Below are 23,324 nucleotides of genomic sequence, written 5' to 3'. Positions count from 1 at the left end.
TATTATTTGTATGTAAACAGTCCTGTTTTCAGCTTTGTCGGGGGTTATCCTCCTGTGGACTTTCTTATGCCAAAATTTCCACTTGCATGCAAGATGCTGTAAAATAAATCTACGGATATTCAGATTTAACCATGCCAGTGGGAGGAAGGACAAAACATGCTGCTATGTTGGTGCTTCGCAGCCATGTCGACTAGTTGTAGCTGTCTGGTCCCATTTGAGGGCACAAATATATGGAACAGCCGGAAATCCAGACTAGTCTTGTTTGTGCTGTTGTTTGTCCTTCTGTAAGTAACAGTCTGAAGGGTAAATGTTTTTCTTTAAATATAAAGAAAACATTAATAAACTGCCTGCCGGCCACTTTAAAAGCATGCAGTTTTTGGCCACTGTACTCAACCGGCTGGAACAATTATCGCAATGGTTCGGCATGTTTACGCAGATGCACATATCTGACGAATCACAGCCTATAATTATTATTATTGTCAAATATTTTCTTGAAAACTGCAGAAGGAATTTTTAATGCCACTGAGAATCAAATTTATGCCATTTAAGGCCTTAATTTTCACGAAATCAATTTAATGACTATTAATGCTTTTTAATGCCCTGCAGAAACCCTATATATGTATATATATATTTTTCCCCTTCTTTCTTGAGTCTGTTTGCTCATGCAAAATGAAATGATATTTAATCATGATTAATCAAAATCCACAGCAACCCTGTGATTAATCTGATTGAACAAATTTAATCATTTGACCGCACTAAAGAAAAGATAATTGTGCCAGTACTGACACCTGTGATGAGCTAAAACTATCTGCCAGAACTTGTTTGTGTAAAGGCTCTAAGAATAGTGAAGCCATCCGTGTTGTTTGTTCCTTCCAACACGTCAACACTGCTGACCTACTGTTATCATCCCTGAATGCATTTTCTGTTCAACCTAGATTCTGCTGTCAGTCAAGTAAACTGGATGAATGATGGGCGCCGTCCGCAGAGGATTACAGTGCGATGATTTTTCTCTCCGACCCATTCATAACCGTGTTGTCTTTGCCCTCCACAGCAACTGCCCCTGCTCCCTGGCTGCTGCCCTGGCCCGGGCCACCGCCGACAGCGTCCTGCAGACCGACCTCTCCATTCACCACCTCAACAAGACTGTGGAAGATGGAGCTGACCCGTTACCACGTGAGTCCTCGGGGAGCCCATGAGACCGCTCCCTCACACAAATTAGGTCTCTCTCTTGCTTCATCCCACACACATACCATGTAACCACCAGGGCTTTGTCCCAGTTCTCCCCCGCAAACCTGCATCAAGTGGTGTTTGACCGCTAGAGGGCAGAGAGTCGACTTCAAAGCGTCGCTCACAGCTGGGAGCCGGGATATACTACCACCACCACCAGATTTACATTAACATGGTCACCGAGCTATTTCTGATCTATTCTGGGTGAAGAACTCTGCAGATAATACATCAGCAAACAGAATATACTCAGCAGTCAACATCTGGTAAACCTTCAATCATTAGGGTCCGAGCACCAACGGTCGTATACTTTCTTCTTCGGACAAAAGAAATGCACTTTTGATGCCCTAAAAATACTTCAAAACACGTCACAAATTTTCACACACATCAGGACCAGCAAAAAATTTGACATTTTAAGGGAAATACACACATATGTGGCAAAAGGGCTCATTACCGCCCCCTGCAAAATTATGAAAATTCATCCCCCGAACCACGTTTTACCTACTGCTACGAAATTTGGTACACATCTGTAGTACATCAGGAGGCACAAAAAAGCCTCTTGCACCCATGCCCAAAACACAACATGAAAGTTGCCCATTTTTAATTATGTGTCATATTTTGAACAATTTTGGACCAATTTTTGCACATTTTCAAAAGCTATAAACTCAAACAGGGTAACCCCAAATACTCTGGAAAAGTCTGAAGGCGTAGAAATGGAATAGAAATCCTATTCTATTAGTGACTATGAGTCAGTCTCTCATACGATGTCCTGCTGCACCAAACGTCTGTTAGTCGTCTGCTGAAAATATTTCCCTGCAAAGTAGCCAGAAACTACAGTAGCCAGCCATTTTAGGAGACAAATGCACCTTTTCTAACCCTTGGAAACCCATGGATTTTCTGTCACATTTTTATCCACTGTGGGTTCATTGTTCACTGCAACATAAAGTCCTGCATCTTTATGGGAACAACACAACCATGACTAGAAGTAGAGAGAACTCAAGTATGTCTGTTGTGCAGAATAACAACGTTATAATGCAAAAATGGGAAAAAAATAAATGGAATTAACAAGTTCCCACAAATATTACCAAATGGTGGAAAGAATAGAGATATGTTACTATTTCATGTTAAAAATTAGTTAAATAGAAAAATCATGTTTTTTTTGTCATGTGACTGCTGGTAATGGCTAAGGCAATAATGGTTTCTCGCTTGACCTGCAGAAATTGACAATTCTTTCTGTTTTCACTGTGCCTGGCTCTGATAAATGGTGTGATTTTGGCGAGTTTTTAAAAGATAACATGCCTTTTAAACCCACTACCAGGTTTTGTGTTTCAAAGGGTTATGATTAAAGCTCTGTATTTGTGACCTGATTATAAAGATCATATCAGGGATCACCACTCTTTAGTTTCAGTGTTAGTCAATGTGAGAAACACCTGTACTTCCCATCTTTCTTATCCAGTCTAAAATAAATCATAAATGCTTTTAGTTTCACAGGGACTCAATGCAGAGTACAAATCATGGCTCTACATCAGGAACAGAGGCATCAATTTGTTCACAATAACAAAAATATAAAATATTGCCAGCCGTGTCCCTCAAGCGAGGCCAAATGCAGAGGAAGAATCTCCTCTGTGAATCATGAATTATAATTTATTTTGACTCACCATCATAAACTGAAAGCCAGACACTGAATTTGTAGAGTGAATTAATTAAAAACACGGCACACCGCTCTGTTCCCTCACATCCTGCTGCAGCCTTCTCTGGTTATCTTGCTTTATTAAGGCCAGAAACATATGCTGGACTAACACATGGTGCGCTCAAGTACACCTGTGCCACATGTTTTTACTTTGACAGGCTTGAAGCTCTGACTGTTGTGTGTGTGTGTGTGTGTGTGTGTGTGTGTGTGTGTGTGTGTGTGTGTGTGTGTGTGTGTGTGTGTGTGTGTGTGTGTGTGTTTTCTCAAAGTTCTTGCGTTGTGTAACGGCCGATCGCATCCTGTTTGATGCTGCTTCACTGCACTCTGCTGTTTTCTTCGGCTATTTGCAAGGTGTTATGAGCAGCCCTGGATGTCAGACGCAGCTCCATTTGGAGAGAGACGAGGGCAAAGTGCAGTTTAGTACTGGGACGCTGGGTTTGATGTACTTTTAAAAGGTGGAGTGAAGGCAGGAAATGGGACAGGCTGGTCTCTCTGAGTCCATATTTGGAGAGCAGAGCGACAGCGAGAAGCAAACACAGGAGAGACTATTATACCTGCAGCAAGCATTAGTAGGTCAGACTCTCTCGGACGACGTCGTGGTCGGAGCGCTGATGCCGCTGATGGGCTTCGCTTCGACTCCACTAACTCATTCCACTGACTGCTTCTTATATTTGCCTTTCTGAAGAAGTAAAACAGGCCCCCAGGGTTTTCTTTCCACAAGGGTGAAGTTTCCAACTGAGTTTTAAAATTCAGATTTTTGACACAGCAGAAAAATGTACAGCTTGAGAGGAAGATCTGCAGGAGACACCCGGAGCTGAAAGAAATTATTTCCTCTGCATGTTTTTGGGTCAAGATATTTATATATACAGACAAATTAAAGGGAAAAAAAACATTAAGTAAGGCATTGGGCCACCATATGCTTCCAGAACAACTTCAGTGCAGCTAAGCATTGATTCTCCAAGTCTGAAACACCATTATTCCAAAAGATATTTCGTCATTTGAGGTTTTAATGATGCTTGAAGAGGGTGCTGTCGATTGATTTGAATTCTGGCCATAGCACATAATTCACGATTCATGGATGGGAAAGTGTCATCTTGGATAGAAAACATAGCATGAAGCTGTATTGATTTCCTCTAAGGGGATAATTGAACCAAAACAGTAAAAAAGAGCCATCAGATTTCCTCACTGTAGGAGCAAAGGATTCAAGCTTTTCCTTTAATTTGTCACCCGATTGTATATCATCCTAAACACACTATAATAAGGCAGCAAGAGAAAGTGCTTTTTGTAGTAAAAGTGCACTACGACAACAAAAGTACCAGGTCTACAAATGAAATTAAGGTCATGATAGAGTTCATAAATAGTGCAGCTATTTCCATTTTAATTCTATTATTTTGTACTAGCATTATTATGAAAAGCACCAGAATAATTTAATAGTGGTTGGCTATTTTTAAGGTTGACAAATATGTAAAAACATGCAGGAAGCAGCATTAACCTTTGACTTCATTTTGTCTCACCAAAGTGCTGTGCAGCCAAATATATTAAACAACATTATACCAGAGTACAAATGTTCTGTTGTCGACTACACATATGGAGGAAACAGAATAACATAAAGCTGAGTACAGCTGTGTTACAAGGTTTGAGTTTTAGTTATTTACAGAATATTAAATCCAACATGGTTCTGATTCAATGTTTGTGGATAAACTGAAGAAAACAACTTATATATGTTTCTTGAGGTTTGATACTTGGAATTATTTTTTCATGAAGTTAGTAAGAACTCAAGAAATCAGATTTGTTTTAGAAGATAGTTGAAGTAGACAATCGTCCAACAGCACGTAATTCCAGTGGAATGATGAGAAGTAAAATTAAGTACTGAGAAATTAGTTAATATTTGTGTTTACAGAAGAAAAATATATTAAATACGGATAAATATTAAATGAAAACTGTATGGAATAATTAGTCCATGAAGCAGTTATCAGAAAATCAGTTAATAAACTATAATAAGTCATTCATTCAGCAAAAATGCCAAATGTTTTCTGGTTTCAGCTGCACAAATGTGGATCTTTGCTATTTTTTCTGCATTATATCACTGCAAACTGACAAAACAGGACATCTGAACGCATCAGTTTGGACTCAAGGAAACTGTGATGATAATTTTTCTTCTTTTTTTTCAATTTAACTGACATCAAGTATTATAGAAAACATTTGACTAGTTGTTTTATAGTGTAAATGATCATTTCAGCCCCACTGTTACACCTCTCTCCTTAAATAAAATATATAAAAAGGCAGTGAAGTTGAAAAATCATTTGAAAAAAATATGCTATTTAAATTGGGACTTCATATTTCTGGCAACACAGAAATAACGCATTACTTGTGTTATTTGGAGGAAACTTAATGAAGAGTCATTTGTCCATAGAAGAATGTTTCTTTAGGGATTACCCTGGATTACCATTTAACCCTTGTGTCATCCTGTGGGTCAAAATTGACCCGGGTTAAAGTTTGACAATGTGGAAAAAAATATATATTTTAACAGTGAAACTTCTGATGTCCACATTTTCAACATTTTGGGGAAATTTTTGAACATTTTTGGTGGGAAAAAAAGAAATGTTAAAAATGTTTCTTATGAACATTCACAAAAGAAATCAACCAAAATCCAGCGAAATTGATTGAGATTTTTATGTGAATGTTCTTAAAGAAAATATGAGAAATTTTACTGATATATAGTGAATCACTTGAGATATTTTTAGGATTTTTTTGGAAGATTTTTACTAATTTTTTGAAAATATTTACAAGAATTTTCTTGCTCAATTTGGGGGCTTTAAAAAAAAACTTTTAAGGTAAACTTTTAAGGAATTATTGGAATTTTCTTCCTGAAGGTTTTGCAAATTTTCTGAAATTTGTGGAATTTTTTTGCTGAATTTATGGATTTTTTTCAGACAAAGAAACAATATTTTTTGGTGCCCGTAGATGAACACAACAGGAGGGTTAAACTATAATAAGTGTGACAGTTACCATCCTTCAGACAGCTTTCAGAGCCATGTTTTAGACCTACAACGGTTCTGTTTGATGCTAAAAAGATGGTGAAGAATGTTTTCAAATTTGCCGTCTCCATACTGGAGCTCTGAAAGCTCACTGGTCCTTTACAGTTTCACCAACAACAAGACTAAAAGGCGACCAAAGGAAACCAAACGAGCAAAACGGTCAGCAAAGAGACTGATTGGCTTTCTGTTTGTGTTCGTCTGTTAGAGTTAGAATCTGTGAAGCTCGCCCGGCTGGTGTTTAACAGCCTCTTCGAGATGTGCTGCCTCTGGATGAAGGAGCTGCCGTTCCACCGCCGTCCACAGCCGTACTACGAGACGTCCATCCACGCCATCAAGAACATGAGGCGCAAGATGGAGGACAAGCACGTCATCATCCCCGACTTCAACACGCTGTTCAACGTTCAGGTTGGTGCAACAAGAAGCTGTTTGAGCACCGAATGTAAAGCGCTGTTTGAACAGATTTGTGAACAGTTTTTGTTGGGAAAAGGTCTTGTCTTCTTCCGGAACATGTTTAATTCTCGTGTTGTCCAGCGGGTCAAAATTGACCTGTTTTAAAGTTTGAAAATATGAAAAAAAAAAAATTTTTTCACAGTGAAACTTCTGATGTCCACATTTTCATGTTTTTGGGAAATCTTTGAACATATTTTGGTGGAAAAAAAGAAATGTTAAAAATCAACCAAAATCCAGCGAATTTCGCTGGATTTTGGTTGATTTTTACGTGAATGTTCTTAAGAAAATATTAGAAGTTTTACTGATATATCTGTAATCACTTTAAATATTTTTAGGATTCTTTTGGAAGATTTTTACTCATTTTTTGAAAAATATTTACAAATTTTCCCAAATTTGTGGAATTTTTTTGCTGAATTTTTGCATTTTTTTTCAGACAAGGAAACAATATTTTTTGGTGCCCGTAAATGAGGACAACAGGAGGGTTAAATAAATGTCAAGATAAACAAAATTATTCATAAATGTTGTTCCTCCAAACACCATTTCAGAAAAAGATGTAAACTGCTGTTATTAACTGCAGAAACATTAACAAAATGTCACTCATCTGTTTTAAGTTATTCGTAAAGATTTGCTAACTTTACTTCATATTTGAAAACTCTGACTTCACAACCTCCAGTAACTTTAATTCTGCTCATTTTCTAAACAATCTATTCATTCTGCATGGAAAATACCACAAGTTTCCTTGAATGCCAGTGTCCCTTTGTCATCTAAGAAGTAGAAGTACACTGCAGACAAACTATTAGCAAAACACAAACAGCATCTGGCTTCAGGGGAAACACCTGAGCTCAAGATACAGAAGTTATGAGAAGCAACAACATGCTGCCGTTTCCCAAATCCATTCTCCTCTGAGATGCTGCTCTATAATATTGATTCCTCCCAGATGATACAAGACATCTACTCAGACAGTCGGACGCAGGATTCCTCTACTAAGATATACAGATGCTTTTATGCAAGCAGGACTTCGTCTAATCATTAAGAGCTAACCAAATTAGCAATTAGCAGCAGTTCTGCCTCAGGGTAAAGTCTGAGTAAAGTGTTCTGTTGTAATCAGCCAAAAAACATGGATTAGTTTATAGAAAATGCCTTAAACCAACATTGAAATGTGGGAAAATATGCTTAAGATGATGAGGCTCATACACAAGTATTTTAAAGTATTATTATTTTTGGCAACAAGGGTAGAACAATATGACAAGAAATACAGTCAACTGCTACATGAAGCTGTTCTTTGGAATAATACAAATGTAAACAAGTACTCAGAGAGCTCAGTACTCCTCCAAGGCTGCTCAGTCTTTGTATCATTTTCGACAGATGAAATCTTGAATGAAAAAATGACCTTGTGCTGAGCACAGGCATGTGTTCTGCATGTGTACGTTATGTACAGATACCGAATCTCGTGACCTAAATATGTAGCGGGTGGCGGGAATTGATGGGACTAAGAAACACCCCCAAAATTTAATCAACTGTTCCTGGTATCATTTCCAATGGATAAGTCCCGATTCTTGCCGTTATCTGGCAATAATACAGAGATCTTTAACAAAGCCGTGGATCCAGACTATAAGCCGCATCACTGCCAAAATTTAATCAGTTGGTCCTTGTGTCATTTCTGACCTACCCTGGAAATTTCATCCAAATCCGTTAGTCCGTTTTTGAGTAATGCTGCGAACAGACAGATTAACAGACGAACAAATGTACGCCGATCGTCAAATAACTCCACTGCATTCCTTGGCAGAGCAGTCAATACAAACAGTTGAAATGTATATACAGAGATTCATCATTTTAGTAGCAAACTGGCAGTACCACGTCATCTACAAGCACATATGTACTGACAAGACATGTACTGAAAAAAACATGGTCTTCAAAAATAAGATCTGAACCGCAACAGGACTAGTTAAGGGGTATCTAGTGGCCTTCAAGTTAAGGCTCGTACGACATAACTATAGGGTCAAAGGAACCTTTGCTGTTGCATGTCCTCCTACCTTTTTTTAAGTTATTTTTTGGCTTTATTAGACAGGTTAGTAGAGAGGCAGACAGGAAAGTAGGGAGAAGAATTGGGGAAACACCTGCAGCAAAGGGCAGTAAGCTGGAATTGAACCTAGGTCACTACGTCGGGGACGATAGCCCCTGTTCATTGGTCGTCTGCTCAACCATTTGAGCTATCTGGGCACCTTTCTCTGACATTCTTAACTGCTTCAGTAGAAGGTAACAGAACATCTCTTTGTGGTTCTTGAAGGTGTTTCAGCTTAATTTAAGAGGTTTCTAAGTTGTAACTGTTGAAAAATCCCATTTATTTCTTTTTACGATGCAAGACTCACATGTCTTGGGTTGTGAATAACTGTGAAATCGCCGTGTAAGGGGTGACTCAAGGTGTCACTAGTGGTAAAACTGTCTGAGAAGGGATCTCAGGAAGTACCTCATCTGTTTGTAGATGGGTATTTCAGTTCCTTCACTCTTCCAATGAACAATCTGCCTTCTTTGTCGAGAATATGATAGCTGCTGCCTTCAAACAAGTGTGTAACTGAGGAATCCACTTAGACGAGAGTTGAAACGTCTTCAACAACCAAAAAGGAAGTCAAGTTGCCTCCTGCTGAAGCACTTAGGAAGCACTTAGTCATTCTTACCATGACTACAGACAAAAGCTTTGTAAAAGTAAAACCAATGGCAGAGCTGTTGTATTGAGCTGAATTATATGAATCTACACAGACGTCTCTTTGACCTTGTTTCCAGACTATCAAGAATACAAAAAAGCCCAAAATGACTCAAAAACATCTTTACAAAGTAGATTCTTTCAGTGCCTTCACCCACTGTTGCTTTGTTCAGACAGAAAGATTATTCTGTAGCTAAAACTAGAGGTAAGATGTGGTTTGCTTTGTAATAATAAGTCACCGTTCTGCAATCAGTAACTGTTCTGCTTGTACTTAATGATCCCTTTCATCGTATCTATATTTGTTTTTGAGTGTCTCTGTTCTGTTCTGTAGGATCAGGAAGAACAAGCTTTCTTTGCGGTGTTCGACGGTCACGGCGGGGTGGACGCTGCCGTTTACGCGGCCAACCATCTCCACGTCAACTTGGTTCGACAGGAATCGTTCAGCCAAGACCCCAGTGAGGCGCTCTACAGAGCCTTCAGGCTCACAGATGAACGCTTCGTGAAGAAGGCTTCACGAGAGGTAACCGCCCCCACCCCCTTACTTTAGTTACAGTAGGCAACACGGAGCACTGGAAGAGTAGAAATGTGAAGGAATACTCCACCAGGTTAACTGCGATGTTTTTGTCTACTAGAATATATCATGACGATACAGTAAAACAGGAACACAGTTGAAGTGTTGTGTTGCTGTCAGCTAAATATTGTAGCACATGTTTGTGTTTGGCAGAACCTTCGTTGCGGCACAACAGGCGTGGTGACATTCCTTCGGGGTCGGACGTTGTACGTGGCCTGGCTGGGCGACTCTCAGGTCATTCTGGTCAGGAGAGGGCAGGTGGTGGAGCTGATGAAACCACACAAACCAGACAGAGAGGTGAGACGCACACATCTTCTGTCACTGAGACTGAATGCACACTTGACTGACATGATAAACAATCGCTGTATTTGCATAGAAGTCAATAAAATAAACAATAAACATGCATGATAAATTCTTTGCAGCTGGTCCAAAAAACATGTTATTTTATATGTTGGTGCATCGAACCGTGTTGGAATATATGCATAAGATGAAGCATCCCATACTGGATTACAAAGTATTATCGCTTTTAGCTTCAGCAACAAGGCGAGAACAACATAACCAGACTTTAACTCATCTGCCAGGGGAACTTGTTTTTTTGTAATAATACAGACGCAAAGAAGAAAAGCAATCAGAGAGCGCAGTCCTCCTCCAAGGCTGCTAATTCCCCCAAATGGCATTGTCAGAAATGCAGCATTTGTTTATTACTTACTGATGATCAGAAATCACAGCAACACTTAATGTAGATGCACCCACAAACAAAATGACCTTGCACTGAGCTCAGGTGTATTATCCATGTGTACGTTATGTACAGATACCGAATCATGTGACCTAAATATGTAGCAGGAATTGATGGGACTCAGAAACACCCCCACAATTTAATCAGTTGTTCCTTGGATCATTTCAGACAGATAAGTCCTGATAAGTCCTCAGCGGTGGATTTGTAGTAGGATCACAATCATGTGATCATCAGCAGGCAGTGAACTACTTGTTGTCATGGTTACAGTGACGCCGTGCCACTATCTGGCAATGATACAGAGATCTTTAACAAATCCGTGGATCCAGACTATAAGCTGCATCACTGCCAAAATCTAATCACTTGGTCCTTGTGTCATTTCTGACCTTCCCTGAAAATTTCATCCAAATCCGTCAGTCTGTTTTTGAGTAATGTTGCTAACAGACAGACAGACAAACGTACACAAATCGTCACATAGTGCCTTATGTATGCGTTCCTTGGCGGAGTAATAAATACACATAAAGCAGACAGGTCTCTGCAGGTCAATGCATACTTGACCAACATGATGAACCATCGCTGTTTGTGCGTGGAAGTTGGAAAGGCAATGAACTCTTTGCAGCTCAACAAAACAAAACAAACCAAAAAAACTGTCTCTTTATATGTTGTTGCATTTTAATGAACCGTATCTGCACCTGTATTATGTAACGCAACAGTTAGCGTTTATTAAAGCTGTGGTTTAATCAGCAAAAAGAACCGAAGTGTAAGAATTTGACATTTTACTGAGGGGAATGTGGCAAAATGTTTTTTGGCTCGGAGCAGTTGCCAGGCAACAGGCGGAGGCGCCAGAAAATCACTGGTTGCAGCCAAAAAAATATTCTGGCACGTAATCTCCAGCAAAACTGCAAAATTTTATTCTGTATTTGTTTTTTTGTTTTTCAATGAATGAAACAAATGAGGTGTAAACTGTTAATTAGTGACATTTAGAAGTCCCGTTTCTAATATTTGTGCTAAGTTAAGCCAAATAAAAGAGCAGTATCCTCCCCCAAATAAGCATTTTTCCCCAAAAATGTTGAGCCATTGCTGTAAGATGTATAGCTATTAGTCCATAAATCAAACTGTGTGTAGTGTCACTGTTTTGTTGTAAATTCTGCATCACTAGAAGACACATTCACCATTATTTTTCACTACTACCGCAAACAGCTATCAGCGTGGCGTAACATCCTTCATTGTTGTGTCCTAGCGTGCTTCCTGCTGTTTTTTGAGTGTGTGCTTCACATTTTCAGTCCAAAAACAGAACCGGTGTTATTCATTAGGAGTGAACTGTCATTTTAAAGTGCACAGCAAAGGCAGGTGAAGTGCAGCACTGAGTCAGTTGCTGAGATTGTGACTATCGCCATGTGTTTGCAGGATGAGAAGAAGAGGATTGAAGCTCTGGGAGGTTGTGTGATCTGGTTCGGCACATGGAGGGTCAACGGCAGCCTGTCGGTATCCAGAGCGATAGGTACGGTGGTTCAGCTGGACGCCCTGCATGCCACGTGTATACTACACACATTTTCATATACTAGATCAGGGGTGTCAAACGCATTTTAGTTCAGGGGCCACATTCAGCCCAATTTGATCTCAAGTGGGCCGGAGCAGTAAAATCAGAGCAAAATAGAGAAACAAAATGGCAAAAAATGAGACAAACGACATGAAACAAAACAAACAAGTGAAAAAAATTGACAAAAAAGACAAAAAAATCACACAAACGAGACAAAAATGACAAAAAAGAAACAAAACAACAAAAAATAATCAAACTACACAAAGCGAGACTAAAAAAACACTAAATTATAAAAATAACGCAAAATAACAAATAAAGCAAAACACAAAATGACGAAAAAAAAACAAAAAACACAAGCGAGACAAAAAGGAAACACATGACAAAAACGAGAATCAAAACGACAAAAGCATGAGACAAACGACAAAAATCAGGCTAAAAAAACCAACAAAAACAAGACAAAATATTACAAAAATGAGACACAAAAGAACAATGAGCAATATAGTATTGTACTTTATGATTAAAACAACTTATCAAGGTCTAGAAATTATTTCAAACTTGCAGTTTTACAAATTTACATTTACAAATTTACAATTTGTAAATGTAAATTACAAATTTACATTTGTAATTTACATTACAAAGTCGTCCCGCGGGCCAGATGTTTGACACCCCTGCACTAGACTGTGATATTTGGTCTTTTTGTGTGTGTTTTGATGTGTTTCCTGCCAAAAGTGCCATAAAATTGTGCATTTCTGAGAAGCTAAATATCACACGAGGCGTCTTGGTGTCCAAACTAAAGACAAGATGTGTTTGAATCTTTGCTGTCAGGGTTTTGAAGCTCTGCAACATCCTTTCTCAGCTAGTCTTATATTCTTCGCAGAGTTCTTTTAAGTGACTCATTCAAACACATTGTCAACATTTTGCATTTCCAGGTTTTTAGTAATTACCTGCTGGCCTCAATGTTCTGACTTTCTGTCTTATTTCATAACTTTCATTGCTCCAGTAATGCTTCATTGCTTTTCTAATCTATTCCGTATTAAAGTTAACTGCCTTTAATAGTTTCAGAGATATCGTTAAAGCACTTTTGTAGTCATTTTAATTTGTAGTTTGCTTTACAAGTAAAGGTATTATGACTATTATATAAAATGTTAACTGTATAAATATCAAGGCATGTTAAAGTACTCACTCTAAGAGTTTATCACTGCACCATTAGTCAGCAGCTGAGTCAGCCTTGCATTTGGCCGACATGCTTTCAAATTCACATCTACAAAATAAGGAACAGACTTGCTGCTGACGGAGAATCGACTCATTCCACTCGGATCCGTTGCAAAGTTGTGCAATTCTGCTGTCCTGAATGTCGGTCTGAGCGGCTCCTAACAGGCTAACTTCTTATCTGTGCTGGCAGGCGACTCGGAGCACAAGCCCTACATCTGTGGCGACGCAGACCATAGCATCTTCCCATTGGACGGCTCAGAAGACTACCTGATCCTAGCCTGTGATGGCTTCTGGGACACCGTGGGTCCAGACGAGGCGGTGCGGGTGGTCAGCGACCATCTCCAGGAGAACGCCGGAGACACCACCATGGTGGCCCACAAGCTGGTGGCCTCAGCCCGAGACGCGGGCTCCAGTGATAACATCACCGTCATCGTGGTCTTCTTGCGGGACCCTCGCTCTCCGCTGCCCACCAGCACCGAGGAGGAAGAGGAAGGTGTGATGGAGGGGGAGGTGGAGGCGGAGGACGTAGCGGAGGTGGAGGAGGAGGAGCAGGAAGAGGAGGAGGAGGAGGAGGAAGATGAAGCAGTCAGGGTGGAGCGTGATGGCGGTGAGGGAGGCAGCACTGCGGACATCGGGGGGAAGGGCCGCGGAGGTTGGCCCCTGCAGCAGTGCTCGGCTCCCGCTGACCTCAGCTACGAAGACCGAACGGACTCGTTGACGGACAGAACGAGCCTCAGCCTGCTGGGGCCGTCGCTGGAGGGCCGCATCTCCCTGATCCAGGGTAACAGGCAGCCCTGCTTCAACTTCAGCTCCGACCTCTTCACAGCCTCCCACATCTACCGAGAAGAACGCCCACTGAAGCGCAGGTCCTGTATCCCTTTTCAGGAGCCCAGCACCTCCAGCTTCACGGACCCACTGTGGCCCCAGACAGCCATGCTGTTAGGCCAGGCAGTGAGGCGAAGCCACAGGCCTGGTTACGGTAGTCGCCGGTGGCGCCGGCGGTGGCCAGGCAGGTCCAAGGAGCTGCTAGGCCTGTCACCATCCGGCCCCTTGCTGCCCTGCATGCAGCACTACTCCACCCGGAGGCCTGGCGTGGCAGCGCCCCACGATGTCACCATCTGAAGAGGTGACCCAAACCAAACCATCTCCTTCATTTCTTCAGCCCTGCTCCCTGCCCCTCCGCCCCCCGACCCACCCACCTTTGCCTTCAACAATAAGTCTTTCTTTGATAGTTGGTAGTTGTGGCTCCTGCAGTTGTCATGTGATTATTGAATCTCTGTCGGAGAAGTGGTGCTCTCTGTCCTAAGCCGAAATGTTTCCAAATGTAAGCTGGCCCACTAAACACAAGCCCTGCTCCTTACTGCTGTAGGTAAAACGCAAAACTGCATCCTCTCCATGGTGACCAGTCAACATGAAACCAGAGCTGGAACCGCAGGTTACTGAGATGTGTTCAGACTGAATGTAAAATGCATCTTTGAAGCAGCAAACAGTTTGAGGAAAGGACGAGACACGCTTTACTGTAGGAAGTGCATTTAAGGTGTGAAATGTGCGATTATATCTAAATAAAAGAGAGTTTAGAAGCAAATAACAAACAGCTGGAGTCACAGGTACATTTTAAAATCAATTGGCTGGACTCGTCAGCTAGCTGAGGCTTTATTCTCTGCTGGACTATGAAAGCTCTTCAGTGCACTTCCATTCAGTCTGAACACACATTTAAGTTTAATTTATGGACTTGGTCGCGCCACACTCTTTACACAGATGTTATCGACAGATGTTATCTATTTTGGAAAGAAAGAAAATGCAATATGGGACGAGTTTTGATGCTCTCTGGTACATAGAATAGAAAAAAGATAATCTTGCAGAAGAATACACTACTCAGCCAAAAGTATGTGGACACCTGAAAATTAGACCAATATGTTGAGGATTTGCTCCGTTTCATCCACAGCAAGTCTGATGAACTTAAGCTGTTTCTGAGGGTAGTATTAATAGCAGTATTTTCTATAAAGATATCTACTGGATAAACAAACTGTTCCTCATGACCTCAGACATGTTTTTAGTGTTCTGTACTGTAATTTCCTGTTACTTTTGGATGATATATATGTCCACCACCACCCACATGCATTTATTAAGGTGATATTGCCAGAATTTTGGCTATGATGATGATTTGTTCATGAACTGTTCCTACAAAGTTGAAAAGACATTCTTATCATCCATCACTGTAGCCGCACAGTAGCAGTAAGACTTCCCATGACTGAAACTAAACAATCTTTGAACACAAACACACAAAATACCATTTAAACAGCACATCCACACACATTTTCCTGCGTCCAAGAGAAAGTAAAAAGAGGTTGACTGTGTGATCACTTCTCTTTCTTCCCATTTGAAGTCACCTAGGGTTAAGTGACACACATCGTCTTTTGTCTTGAGACAGCTGTCGAGAATGTCGAGCGACCAAGCATTAAATTAAGCTCTAATGGCCCTGCCTGCCTCGTTGTCTCCTCAGCAATCCTTTGGTGGTGGATGAATAACATCCACAGAGGAGGCTGGAACAATTGTTGCTGCTGGTTTCTGGGGCTGAAGGCACATGGTGTTCTGCCCCCTCCTATACAGTCAGTGACCCTAGCCATTATCCAGCCACAATTTGTCTGCAGATAAAAGCATTTAGCACAGGATTATAGAAGATTAGCAGTCACCTACCTGAATAAATGCTTAATATATTCCAGTATCCCAGATGGGGATGTGCTCCTGGGATAAGGGTTTTGTTTTTTTTTTTTTTTTTTTTTTTTTTTTTTTGGGGGGGGGGGGGGCATTTAAAAATATATTTTTGTTATAGTTGTTGGGCGTCATAGTTACTGCAAGTATTTCAATCGTATTTCCTTTCACACAAGACCCATGGAACAGAAATATTTCCCAGCAGGCTTGATAAGTCCACAACTATTCAACGTTGGGCCAGGATAGTTGAAAGCTGCAGAACACGTGCCTTCCATATATGTGTTACTAAGGCCTACTTCCTTCACATTTACCAATCACTAATTACTAGATTCATGTGTTGACATCGCCACTGAGGACAAGTCTGGCTTGTACTGGCAGACATGTCACACTATGACTTTGAGCCAGTTTAAAGGAATAGTTTTGGCCGATTTACTCTCGTGTTTATAGTTTCTTGAGGAAATTAATACCACTCTCATGTCTGTCTTTCATAAAAATATGAAACTACAACCAGCAGTAGCTTAACTGTTTGATAGACGCATGATGATGCCACAACGCAAAGCCGTGCCTAATTATGCAAAGGTATCAATCAAGATAACAAATAAAATAATTAGAATTCACTGATTTTCCAGCTATTTATTTGGATATAAATGCCAGATATGTTTTAGTCATACAGGGCATTTGCTTAAACTACAAACTGGCAACATGTACACTCACCTGTCACTTTATTAGGTACAGCTGAGAAATATAACACCACCACAACCCACTATGACCTCAATGTGAAGTGGAATTTTTTGGAAATAGTGACAAAGAAATCTAAAGTGCTTCAGTTAAAGGCAACTGGACTTCTCTAGTTGGTTCTTGAAGATGTTTCACTCATCCAAAATGCTTCTTCAGTTCTACCTCGGTGATGGGAAAAACACCCTAAATAACAAGGCTAATGACCCAAGATTACCATGCATAAAAAAATTAAGGGAAACTCTTTCTAGAACAGCAATGTTCACATTTTGGACAGTGAAGACAGATGGTTGGAGACATGAAGTAAAGGAAACCATCTACATAAAACTGGAACAGAAATCTCTAAACAGAGTCTACAACACCACTTATACTTAGAATGGAGACAGTTTAACAACCACTAACACTTCGAGTCGCTGTTGGGTTATTAACAAACCATTAACCATGTCTTCTGGTGTGAGAATAAATACGTGGGAGTCCCCATCAGCTGGTTAAAACTGAGGAAACCTTTTGATTGAGAGATGAAACACCTTCAAGAACCAAGCAGAAGTCTATTTTCCTTCAACTGAAGCATTTAGCTTTACTTTTTCCTGGATGACCGAGAATCCACACAGACATAAACTCTGTAAAAGAAGTCTTTATGGCAAAGCTCTTGTATTGGATTGCATTAGACCTCACAGATGTGCTCAATAAAGTGTCCGGTGACTATAATTTTTGCAATCTATTTCCAAGTATGAGGAAATAAAGACTCGGGCAATGAAAAAGAACTACAACAAACACTTGTCAGTCCTAGGGTTATGGACAACTGAAAGTAAATGAAATAGTTTATTGCTAACATAACAATGGAAAGCACTTTTCCTCATCTGGAAGTTACCGCAGTGTTTACAGTTACTTTATGTTAGCTTAAGAGAGGGATTACTTACTGTTTTATATCAAATAACAAATCCAGAACTGTAAAGTACTGTAAAATAATTCCTCATCTGTGAAATGTTATTCCCCTGTGCTTGGTTTTAGCACTTCTTTCATTCGGAGAGCCAAAGGCAGCATAAACGTGACGCTTTCTTCTATTTCAGAGACACATTAGCTTGGATTAGCTTAGCGTAAAGACAGCTAGCATGGCTCTGTCAAAAGCTAAAACAATAAAATTAACTTCACCCTCTGTCTTTAAGCATGATATGTGTATCTAAAAGTGCACTTCTAAGACTTTTACCAACACATTTAAATAAGACTTTTTCCTATCAGCCCGACAGCAAAACAAGCTAGCTAGGAATTTGCTAGCAACAGTTAGCTTCTAGTTTGAAGACTGTAAGCGGGTGGAAACTGCTAGCTTGGCTTGGTCAGAGGGTTAAAAAACTGCCAACAATTTGTCATTATTTTATATGTTTGTGTGTATTTTAAATAAACACTATATAATGTGTTAGAATTTGTGGATTTTGCTAGCTTTTCCACAAAGCCATGGTAGCTGTTACCCCTGCTTTCTGTCTTTATGCTAAGTTAAGCTAACGGGCTGCTGGTGATGTTGCAGTAGCTTCGTATATAAGTTGCCGTACAGATGTGAGAGTGGTGTTAAACTTCTCATAAAGATGGTGAACATGAGTATTTCCCAGCAGTATACATACAGCATACAACAGCATACAGAGAAACTGCATATTTTGTGCCTCGTAGCCTGCGGTAAGAGCGTTATCAGGTGTAAATAGGGCTGTGGTGTTAGTCCCTGTGCAACAACACCACACAGCAAACATCCCTGCAAGATATCTCCCACCATCACAAGAGTCCACTGAGGCTGCCCCATGACCCCACACAGCCTTTATAACTGGATCTGTGTCTGATCTGATACAGATTCTGCATCGGAGTGCCCCTTCTCTGCTGTCTAACATGCTGCATTTCAGCTATCAGGTCAATACAAATGTTCAAACTCAGTTTTTCTGCCGCCTTTCGTAAGGCTAAGACACAAAAGCCATATGTAACCCCAAATACCTACTCTTCAGAGTTCCTTATTAATGTTACATTATTATTATGATCAACAAACAACTATGTAACCTCCAAATAATAATCCTCCTGCTGATTTATATGATACTATAATGAAAAGTTTCATATTAGACTCATATTAATCCCTTTCTAATAAGTCTAACAGCACTCGTTCCCAGTTAACTTGGCAAGTCTAATCTGTGGAGACACTTCTGTCACTTTGCATTTAACATGTAACCTCCTGTATCTAACCATGCTTGATGACTGTAACCTAACTATACAGCAAATTTACTATGAAAACTACTATAAAAACCACAGGCAAACACATCAGCTTCATAACTGTCAATCCCTTTCAAGTTTAAAGTACTAAAATGACACCTGTGACCTCATGTAGTGGAGTTCATCATTATATATGCCACAAAAAAACACATTATTGACTCCATTCCTACACTTTTCTCTCGTGTTTTGGGTTTTGGAAAGGCTATTGAGCAGATTATTATTGTTAGCTATTGTTTACCAGTTTGACTGCCATTTGGACACGTTAATTACTTCTGTAATATCGTAAACTGTAACCCCACTTTTTTGTTTGATGCCCTGAATTTCCAAATGTTAGTGATATCCAGGTTCTGTAAACTGTGCCTCCATTTTCCTGGCCCCCCAAGAATTTCAGATAATAGTCATAAGCAGGTTCCCAGCATCACTTTCCCTTTCAGTCTTGCTGGTAGTTTTCCTGAAACCATCCTGTGGACTGATGTCGGTGGAGCAGAATGTACCTCCTGTCCTAGAATTTCCTCAGAGACTCTGGGAAGCTTCGTGAGGTGGTGTTTTTCTTTGTTTTTTTGGAGACATTCGTCTTTCTAGGGAGCGTCTAGCTATGAGGAATGTATTGTTGAGACACAACAAACTAAAGCCACTGGATCCCTTTGATTTGTGGAAGTATCGCCACAGTGTTTGTCTCAAGAAGATGGAAGGAAATCACAGTCATATCAAATATTCCCTTAGGCACGGATGTGTATGTATATTATGAGTACTAATTGTGAGTTGAGCGAGTGCTGGAGGAGTGTACATAGAATAATTCTGTCTTGTAAATCAGTAGTTTTGATCCATGCTCCATGAGGCCCCAAAGCTGGGTCAGATATTTACTTTAAAACAGTCAGATGGTGGACTGTCTAAAGGTCACACCACCAGACTGAGGTGGTGGTGAACATGTGATGTTATTGAGAAGCTGGTCGAGAATATAAAAGTGTTGAACCAGTCTGGCTTTCACTGGAGAGTCATAGTGTCCTATTGTGGCCTAGCTGCTGTTTCACCCTGCTTTCTCACCCCGACAGCCTGGGAAAAACACACCTTAAGATGTTGATTATCAGCTTAAAATTCTGTGCTACCTGTCTGCAATTGTTTTGATTTAAAAATTTTTTTATCAGCCTTAAAAAAACACCTTGCCAATCAATTTATCATTAGCTGGTAGGTTTTCATTCCAGTTCTGCCAGTGTAGGCTGATTAGAGATGAGGAACACATGGAGCTGCTGCAGAGTTTTGGCCTCATTTAGAGCCACAGATCAGATCTTTAACACGGCCAGAAACTCTGGTGAAGCAGAGGTGGCATTGGAAAACAAGATCTTGTTATAATGACAAGGTTTTTTAAGCAAAAATGTTCAACAGTTGGCTACAGAAATTTAAATAATGATGACAATGACACCACAACAACAGGAAGATCCTTGGTGTTAGCGTATTGTGTGGCTAATGTTAACTGTGATTCTGTGTCCACTGGTCAGAACTCTGTGAAAATTGAGGAATATTAAGAGATAATGAAAACAAATAACAAAGACTGGATGGGTTACTGTGTTTTCATGTCCTCTGTTGTGCTTCAGTGAAACCTAAATCCAGCTGGTGTTTACATCCGTTTGCTTCTCTCCTGCTCGCTGTGCTCACATACACTGTATTTTAATTCAGCTGAAGTCTTAGTAAAGCTGTTCCCATTTAAATATGTTTCTGTTTGTTGTCAGACAATGGAACAAGTATGAACTAGTGGCTGAAACGCAGCCCGTTATAACTACCTAACCAGCAGTCACCTTAGAGCCATTTCCAAACTGCTGCTCTGCACCGATAACATAAAGACTTTATAACATAGTGTCACCTGACAAACTCAATTTTTAGTTAATTATCACTCAGAAAGTTAGAAGTGATGGAAAGCCCTGGTTTCTCAGTTATTTGTGTCTATCTCAATCAGAGGCAGAGAGTCTTCTTCCTGAAGGGGGCGTGGACAGCTACAGACACTGAAACAACAGGACTAAAACCAGGGGTTAAACAGTCAGAATGAAATGAACCATCGTTGGAGTGTTTAGAGCTGAAAATTGAAAGACATTTTGAGAACATGTCTTTCATCAGTTGACTGAAAAGGGGCACAATATGGCGATTACAAAATGTGGTACTTGTATAAAGAGTCTTTATCTGTTTTTATAAATGAGTAGAAAGGTTAGCTACACTTAGTTCAATCATTTCAACTGCTTTGGCATCTATAGTTTCAGGCTGTATATATAAAAAAAAAAACTTAATTTCATGGCAATCCATCCAATAGTTGTTGAGATACAGGGTCCTCGGTTTATGGCGTCCTCGACCTACGTACGAGTGGACAAATACGTCGTCACGCGGCGCTATAAGACGGCTTTGTTTCCATTCTCTGGTTGTACGCCACCTTGGATTGTGCTACATTCACTAACTTTTTGCCCTTCATTATGGCTCCCAAGCATGACCAAGTAGATCAAGTTGTAAAAACAACATATTCTGTTATGTTCTTGTAAAATGACTCGTACATGCATGAAAAGTCATTGGTATTCATGACTTTTCCGAAGAACTGATCAATATCGTAATATACTTAACAGCCTTGTGTACATTTTTGAAGTGAAAATTGACTTACGTCGTAGGAATGGAACTTCAACGTAAGTCGAGGACCCCCTGTATTTTATTTAAGTATTTCAGATTGACTGGAATTCCCAGAGTTCTTCTTACAAATATAGGCTTTGTCATCATAACAAGATCTTGTTTTGTCAGTGCGGTGGTTTTGGTAGCTGGTAGCAGTTCTGTTCAGCTTTAGGAACCTGCTCTGTGCAGACAGAAACCCTGAAGCATGTACTTGTGGCCTCCCCTCCTGTGCAGCGCAGTAGCACTTTTCTATTCTCTGTGATTCACTGTTGATTTTGTCAAACCACTGATGTAGTTTCACAGCACCGACATGAAGCTCAGCGCTGCACCGAGGGAGAAACGAACCACAACAGAGCTCAGTGACAAAGATCCACGGGTCGCATTCACCAAAACCTTCACTAAATCCCTGTGAATTAGTTCTGCGGTGTTACTCATCACTAAAAATCCACAGAAGTCGTCACTGTATGAGCAATAAAAGCGTTTGCCATCATTCGTTGTGGTGAATCCTCCACCTTAGCTCAACAAACCCACATTCCCTCCCTCGCTCACGCTCTGCCTGCACTAAAAAGTTCCTGAGTCGGATGTTTCCCTCCCCTCATGATGAAAGTAAGCAGAAGTTGGGCTCTGCTCTCCCATGATCACTGTCCAACCGTAAGGCCCTCCATGAATCTGCACTGTGTCTATGTACACGAAAAGCTTCTTCTTTTTCTCTGTAAGCAATAATGACGTTGCATTAAAAGGCTCTCTGCGGGTTTGTCTTCTGCTGAAGGATGCAGCAAAATGTAGTTCTGTCAGCCATACTTGAAAGAGCGTGAATGCTGAGTTCCTGAAGTCAATTTCCCATTCATTTTTCCCATAGAGCACAGGAGTCCTAAAATCATGTCTCTGGATCAGACTAAGTCACTAAGTCTGCTAGCTTTTCAGTTCATCGATGGAAAAAACGAATGTGAAGCTTTCTTCTTTAGAGAGGAGCTCCGATAAAGGAGGCAGGACATTTCAGTTGTATCGGCATTCCTCAGCAGTTTGGACGTTTGTGTACATTTGAAAAGGAGTGAGGACTTCTTGGACCGATGCACGGTTCAAATGTAGACCAGTAGATAATGTGGTAAAACGGGGGGGGGGGGGTACTTTTTGTCCTCCAGGTGTGAAGACAAACCCCATGATTGACTCTTCTTCAACATGCAGATTAGGTAAAGAAGAAAATGTAAAAAAAATAGAATTAAAAAATAACAAAACAGCAAAATACGTTGAGTACCTGTATTATCTGTGTTCCTGTAGTATATAAATATGTGTACTGTAACTGGTGACTAATTATGTATATAAAGATTAGACCAAGTCTCTGGCTGATGCTTTTTCTTTCCTGTAAAGTTGTGATTGTTGTGAAGTCGAGCGGTTTGGTTTCACTCGCAAATGCATCCACAAGGAAAAGTCAAACTACCACGCCGTTTTTAGCTAGAATAGTCGTTTATCACATTAGCAGTGTCTACACTGGATTTATCATTCATTTAATGTTATCTTCATTGAAAAAAACTGCTTTTCTTTCAAAAATAAGGACATTTCTAAGTGACCCCAAACTTCTAAATGATAGTGTATGTTTAATATCTACACGTAGTCACTTATTGAGCCACTTTTCATTAAATTATTTGAAGCACTATGAGTTTTAAAACCCTGATTATTCTTCTAGTAACAGTATCATAAATCTACTGGATTGTTTCACCATCAGACCTGCTCAGTGATTGTTCAAATATTGGACAGAAATGCAAAACTTGTAATTGTATTTCTATATTTTTCCTCATAAAGTGCCTCTGACTGACCCCATACTCCACGTTTA

The 23,324-nt window shown here is 40.2% G+C and overlaps 1 protein-coding gene across 2 annotated transcripts in view; it reads left to right on the top strand.

Annotated features, from left to right (window-relative positions):
- ppm1e (protein phosphatase, Mg2+/Mn2+ dependent, 1E) overlaps positions 1–15,639 on the top strand; it is a 67,973-nt gene extending 52,334 nt beyond the window's left edge. For both annotated transcript variants that reach the window (XM_055017096.1, XM_055017095.1), the window contains exons 3-8: positions 1,052–1,173; positions 6,158–6,357; positions 9,435–9,623; positions 9,828–9,971; positions 11,815–11,908; positions 13,350–15,639. In XM_055017096.1, the coding sequence (XP_054873071.1) occupies positions 1,052–1,173; positions 6,158–6,357; positions 9,435–9,623; positions 9,828–9,971; positions 11,815–11,908; positions 13,350–14,281 (1,681 nt within the window). In that variant the 3' untranslated portion in view covers positions 14,282–15,639. The remainder of the gene's footprint in view (positions 1–1,051; positions 1,174–6,157; positions 6,358–9,434; positions 9,624–9,827; positions 9,972–11,814; positions 11,909–13,349) is intronic.
- Positions 15,640–23,324: the final 7,685 nt, after the last annotated feature.

The sequence above is a fragment of the Amphiprion ocellaris genome, chromosome 14 (assembly GCF_022539595.1).
Source record: "Amphiprion ocellaris isolate individual 3 ecotype Okinawa chromosome 14, ASM2253959v1, whole genome shotgun sequence".
Lineage (NCBI taxonomy): Eukaryota > Metazoa > Chordata > Actinopteri > Pomacentridae > Amphiprion > Amphiprion ocellaris.
This window is presented reverse-complemented; position numbering and strand designations above follow the sequence as displayed.